The sequence below is a fragment of the Oryza glaberrima genome, chromosome 3, assembly GCF_000147395.1.
Source record: "Oryza glaberrima chromosome 3, OglaRS2, whole genome shotgun sequence".
Lineage (NCBI taxonomy): Eukaryota > Viridiplantae > Streptophyta > Magnoliopsida > Poales > Poaceae > Oryza > Oryza glaberrima.
In genome coordinates, this window is record NC_068328.1 from 21377684 (window position 1) to 21384306 (window position 6623).

The following is a 6623-nucleotide window of genomic DNA, read 5'->3' on the forward strand; positions in this document are numbered from 1 at the left end:
AATTCCTTTCTTTTCCACAAGTTTCTGCATTTTCACCTCCCTGTTTCATTTCTTCAGTCCCAATTCAAATTGATGCAGCAGCTGGCATTCGGTCAGAGACTGCAATTCAAGACATTGGCACTTATTGATAAATAGATAACTCTATTTATCTTAGTAACATCCAAATTCAGAAAACAAAAAAGACACTGCTCCTTCAGTTTGATTGCCTTCCAAAATTAACAATACTTTGCCCATCATTTTCTTCTTCTTACAAAAAAATTCCTTCAAAAATAAGAATGAGTAGGACAAGCAACAGTTTAAATTTCTGATCGAATTATAAAACTGATCAAAACAAGTTCCAAATCAAGCTCGAAACACTAGTTATCTGAAAAAACTATCACAAAAAAGAAGCCCCGCTGCTCGCGCGGGAGCACGCGTGAGACATACGCTGTCTCACGCTGACGTCAGCGCGTCCAATAAATTCAAATCCCACCTTACTGGAAATATCCCACGCGCGCATCCTCCACTCATCTCCTCTCGACCAAGATTTCCCCCAAAACCCTAGAAATCCCCAGGCGGCGGCGCGGCGCGCGATCGGGGGATCGAGCCGGCGATGGCGGGCGCGGATGGGCTCCTTCCCGGCCTCAGGTTCGACCCTAGCGACGACGAGCTCGTCTCCCGCTACCTTCTCCGGCGCATCCAGCAGAAGCCCCTCCCGCTCGACGGCGTCATCGTGGATGCCGATCCCCTGAGCGTGCCGCCATGGACGCTTCTCGCGGATCACACCCGAGGCGACGAGGCCTTCTTCTTCGCGGAGGCACGCGCCAAGAATGGCAAGGGCAAGCGACAGAAGCGAACCGTGGAGGGCGGAGGGTTCTGGCAGGGGCAGAGGATGGCCGTGGATGGCGAGCGGCTGGTCGTCCCAGGCGACGATGGAGGCGGCGGCGGCGACGAAGGCCTGGAGATCACGTGGCGCAAGTATGTGTTGAGCTTCTTCGCCGAGGGTGAACGGGGCAGCTCGGGCTGTGTTATGCACGAGTACGCCGTGACGTCGCCGGCTGACCTCGCCTCGTCGCAGCTCCGGCTGTACCGCGTCAGGTTCAGCGGCCACGGCAAGAAGCGCAAGAGGGAGCCGCAGTGTCTGGACTCCCACGACGACGACGACGACGGCGGCGATCAAGAAAGCGCGACTCACCGGCGCGCCGTGGCTGAGACCACTCTGTTCGACGGATACGTACCTCGTCCTGCAGCCGACGGCACCGACCAGGGCACCTATGGCGTGATCGACGGCGAATCTTCGCTGGCGTCACATTGTCTTCCCGATCAGATCGTTCCCCCAGCAGAAGTTGATGCCACTGCTGGTGTAGAGAATCCTCTGCTCGATGAGGAGCGCTGGTCACCACCACAGCCCGCTCTGGTGAAGCAGAACTCCTACGACCTAATGGCCATTTCGTCACTGCTGTTTTCTGATCTTCCCGACAGAATCGATGACGATGACCTGTCTGTGTCGCAAACAGAGGGCACCGAGCTGTCCGAGCAGGGCTCCTCCGGCGTGATCGGTGACGATTATTGGCGGGTGTTTCATGGCCTTTCCGACCTGATCGCGCTGCCAGAAGTGGAAGCCGATGCCACCGGTGGTGCAGAGACAGAAAAGATCTCTCTGCTCGACGAGGAGCGCCGCCCGCCACCACAGCCCGCTCCTCCTACTGCAGCTCTAGTGCCACCACTGCAGGGCCAGAGCTCCTACGACTTGATGGCTGATTCGTCACTGCTATTTGCTGATCTTCCTGGGAGCATCGATGACGATGAGCTGCAGCGATCTCTGCGTGCATCGGACATGCCTGACCAGTTCTTGGCGCAGACAGAGGAAGCCGGTGCCGGTGGTGGTGGTGGCGCAGCGGCAGCGCTGAACAAGCAGAGCAACTCCTCACCGTTGGGCGTCGAGGTGCCGATGGCGTTGTCTGATCTTGAGTCCCCAGAGAGCATGCCTTTGTCTGATCTAGAGTTCCCAGAGAGCATCGATGAAGTGCTTAGTTACATTGCCTTCACCACGGATGATACGAGCTGCCTCGATTTCGACATGGACGAGCTGTTTTCCGACATGCCAGCAGACTAGCGCCCTGCAGAGAGCAAGTGATCAACGCTGACATTGTCCTCTTAGGAAGATATCAGTTCTTCTTCCTCTGTAGCGCAGTACTGCAGTCTGTGCAGCGGCCAGAAGTTTAGGAGTTTTGTGTTTCTACCCTGGAATTACATGTATTTATTAGTTCATTAGTTCAATTGAATGTAACATGTGATTTATTAGTTGAGGTTGCTGTTGATTTCTATGAATTCAATGTAAGTAATAACATCCATGTACAATGAGTGGTGCACATTCAATAAAGCTCTGTCATTCAAATTCAGAACAGAGTACATTAGTTTATACTGAAAGTCTGAAACTCTGGTTTTGTTTTCTTCTCTGCTTCCTTTTCAGTTTGCACGCACTGTATGGATAAAAAACGACCAAATGTTGTGATCCTTCAGGACACAGCATGGATGTAATCTTTAACAAATTGACAACAGGCTCCAAAAAGAGCATTCTCAGATTCACCATGACTAATGCTTATAAAACATGCACCGTTGTTACTGAATTATTGACTGGAGTGATACACGCACCAAAAGGCTCATCCTCACACATCACAGGCATTTTGGCCTCAATGGATGACATATGAATAAATGATACGATTTCAGAGAATATAGAACAAACATTCATACCACATCCTTTTTTATTTGCACTGTGAATGTCACCTACATGAGTGCCACCGACACCCTAGCACTTTTCTTGCATACAGTTATAGAACCAACATGCTAGGAGCTACAAAACAGAGCTGCAGTTCCCCTAACTTATGTCAGTACTAGGATGTATACTGACAAGTACGTCCTACATGATATTTACATTTACTGAAGATTGTACAAAACAAAAACATGGAGCATCTTCAAGAATTTGCAACAACTTTGTTGGCTCCAATGCAACACGATACAACGATGCTGCAAAACTGATTAATGGAATGATTCCTTCAAAACTGATTAACAGCAAACTGAGGTCCTGTGGAAGTGCTTGTTCTTGAAAAAGAGTGAGCAAAAGTCTTGTAGATCCTAGCCAGATGACTATCCTCCCATCATCTAATGCCGGCAGCGCTTTACATTGTACTGGGATACTCTCCAGTTGACCTCTTGTATCTTACTAGCAGCACTTGTGTCGAGTGACTTCCACCTTCCACCAAGTTTAATCTCATCATCTTTTGCAAGCTGAAGTATTTCCTGCAATTAAACTAATATAAAGCCAAATTGAGGGTAAGACAGTAGACAAAAAAAAAATGTTAGTATTTGAACAAACTGAACTAGGGCAGAATAAGCCACACCCCCAATAATTCAATTCACTGATAAAACTGAAGAATGTGGTTCATCTTGCTCACTTTGTGGTATCATGGAGGATGAGACTATGATCCATTTAGCCAAAGTGTGTCAATTCTTTATTCATACATGGAATCGTATACTCATAAGTTGGCCTTGATGGAAACATCCAATTGGCACAATCTGTCTAACAAAGATTGGTGGTATGCACTGGAAAGGGATCAATGCAAAGAAGATATAAGATTAATGCATGGATACCTAATTAGGACCTGACAGAATGTATAGCAGGGAAGGGAACAAATAATGTTTCAACAAGAATCAAGAACTGACATGCAAGTGGCACATATTATCAGGGAGGAGATTAGCCCAGGGGGAATTCAACCAGGAATAGATAGTTCTAGCTGTTGTTTTCTTAGTTGTTGCATTCGTTTCTTCCAAATTTTGGCTGAGAACATGTATGTATATTTCTTTCTGTTTTTCTCAATTGAATAGACAGATCTCCTGCCCTTTTTTTATTAAAAAAAATCACATTCATGGTTTCCAACATAATCAGTAGCACAGTACCAATGGGCATCAGCAGAGTAGTTAATATTGAACTAATCTAAAATGGCCAGATTCAAGTACTCAACAGATCAAAAAGGGTTTATTATGCATGAGATTACCAAATTCAACATTACTAGCGCACAATATAGCAAGGCCAGGTTGTCCTATGGTAAGCTGAGAGGGAAGGGGATGATAACTGCTGGAGAGCGCCGGTGTTGGGGCCATTACTGGAAACCTGCCGGAGACCTTGAAGAGGACTGCGCCACCGGAGACCTGCTTCTAGTCAGTGCCGGTTCTTGGATATAATACTTATGCACAGAGTCCTATAGGTCCTAGCCACATGACTATTCTGTCATCAATCATATAATTCTAGCAGTGGCTACTCAATCTCTAGTTAGCCTCGTGTCCCTTGCCAGCAGCACTTGTGCAGAGTGACTTCCACCAATCTCCTCATCTTTTGAAAACTTTACTCTATATAATTAAACAAACATAAAAGCAAATTGAGGGTAAGCAATTAGACAGAAACAATGTTATTAGTTACCAGAATGAATTGAACATCTCAGGCAGAAGAGGCCACACTCCACTAGTTCAATTCAACGATAAAACTAGGGTTAACTAAGGCATTACAGTTAACAGTTATAGTAGATAGTACTTTCAGGTTTCAACATTGTCAGTACCAATTAGCACCTCATCGGTATTGAAGTAATTTAGACACTACTCCCTCCGTTTCATAATGTAAGTCATTCTAGAATTTGTTTTATAATGTAAGTCATTCTAGCATTTTCTACATTCATATTAATATACTTATCTAGATTCATTAACATCAATATGAATGTAGAAAATGCTAGAATGACTTACATTATGAAACGGAGGGAGTACCAAATTTAATAGAGACAATAATAAATATTCAAAACTGAGAGAATAAGGAGGAACTAGCTAGTGCATCATCGAGGAAGAGGACAGGCTCTCCCATGGTAATAAGCTGGAATTGAAGGGGGAGGCTACCTTGCAGTTGCAGAGACAGCCGCCCATCGCTCGAGAACCAGTGAGCTCCGCCATGGCTGCTCGAACTCCGATTGCTCAATGCTCAGTAGAGTTGGAGAAGGTCATGGGTGGCGGCGGCGCTATGCCTGGAAACAGTGAGGTCCGCCGCTAGGTCGATGCGCCAGCGCCGAGATGGAATGCTGTATCAAGGATGGTCACGCGGCCTCCCGTCGCGGTGGCGCTCTCCCCTCGAGCGGTTCCCCGCCGGCGGCGGCGGCGCAGGGAGATAGGGACGGCGACGGCGAGGACGCGGTGGCCACTGGGCCAGTAACCCAAAACAGACATAGCTGGCCCAGCCCAACCCAACACCATCGAAAGAGAAAGGAATAAGTTTACTCTAGGTCCCTCTATTTGTCGCCCAGTCTGATTTTCATCCCTAAACCGCAAAACCGGATACAACGTATCCCCCAACTTATAAAACCAGTGCACATAAGGTCCTAAGGTGGTTTGGATAGCAGTTTTGGCTAACGTGACGCCTACGTAGCTGGTTTGACTAGGTTTCCATCCCACGTGACATTGACGTGGCACTTACGTGGTAATTATATTTCAAAAAATAATAAAACCACGGGCCCACATGTCAACTACACAAAAAAATAATAATTTAGAAATGGTGGGGCCCACGGTGGGCCCACATGTCAACAACACAACAAAATAAATATGGTGGGGCCCACGTGGACCCCGAATGTCAGTCTGTAGGCTGTAGCAATTTCTTTCTCCTCTCTATACACTTCTCCCCTACTTCCCCTATCAGCCATTGCCGCCGACGAAGAAGCTTCGCTTGGGTGGTAGAGCGGGGCGGAGTGGGGGGCGGCGACGGGCTTACGGCGGCGCGGCGGATCCTCGCGACCACGTACGGCTTCGTCTTGACGGCGGCGACGACGCGGAACCGGTCGCCGCCGACGCACCCCACCTCGCCGGCCGCCACCCCGCCTCCCACTCCGCCGCGGCGCCGCCGCCCGCCGGAGTACACGACGCCGAACCTGGAGCCGCGTGTGCACCATGGTCCGGTACCTGAACTCGAACGCCTGGAGCTGCACCGTCGCGCCCGGGAAGACCACTGACGGGAACAGCACGATGGGGATCTCCGCCGCCTGCTCCTGCCGCGGCGCCCTCGTCCACGCAGCCGTGCAGGTTGCTGCCATGGATTGTTAGTTGAGATGATCACATCTTTCATTGTTAGAGATAAAATAGCATGTCTATCCCTTTTCCATATATATCATATCAGTTATCCCCAGCTCCTAGGTTTTTTCTCCAGCTATGATCAATGATTCAAACGAGTATACTTTGTCCGATCCACAGGTCTGAATATTCCATCCGCAGAGAATTCTGAGACGACGACTACGAAGAAGAAGAACCGATGATGCTGCGGTTGATGGGCCTTGCAAAGCTAGATGGAACTTGTAGAGTCTTGAGCGCCGTGTTCTCCTCCTCCTCCGCGGCGGCGTCGGCGGGCTGCGTCGAGCTCCCGTCCGCGTGCGGCTGCGACTCGGCGGGCGGCGGAGCCAAGCGGAGGGCGCCAGCCTCGTCGTCGACGTCTTTCCGGTGCGCAGCGGTGCGAAGCCGGCGGGGCGGGGCGGGGCGGAGCGGGGGGTGGACGGCAGCGCGAAGCCGACGCGACGGACTGGGGCAGCGACGGGCGGACGTGCCGGTGGAGTCTTCTTGAG

The 6623-nt window shown here is 49.6% G+C and overlaps 1 protein-coding gene and 1 pseudogene across 1 annotated transcript; one reads left to right on the forward strand and one right to left on the reverse strand.

Annotated features, from left to right (window-relative positions):
* The first annotated feature begins 592 nt into the window (after positions 1 to 592).
* Positions 593 to 2095, forward strand: LOC127766142 (NAC domain-containing protein 89-like). Its single transcript, XM_052291207.1, has one exon. The coding sequence runs from the start codon at positions 593 to 595 to the stop codon at positions 2093 to 2095; it is 1503 nt and encodes a 500-aa protein (XP_052147167.1).
* Positions 2096 to 2737: 642 nt separating this feature from the next.
* On the reverse strand, positions 2738 to 6101 carry LOC127768127 (uncharacterized; annotated as a pseudogene).
* Positions 6102 to 6623: the final 522 nt, after the last annotated feature.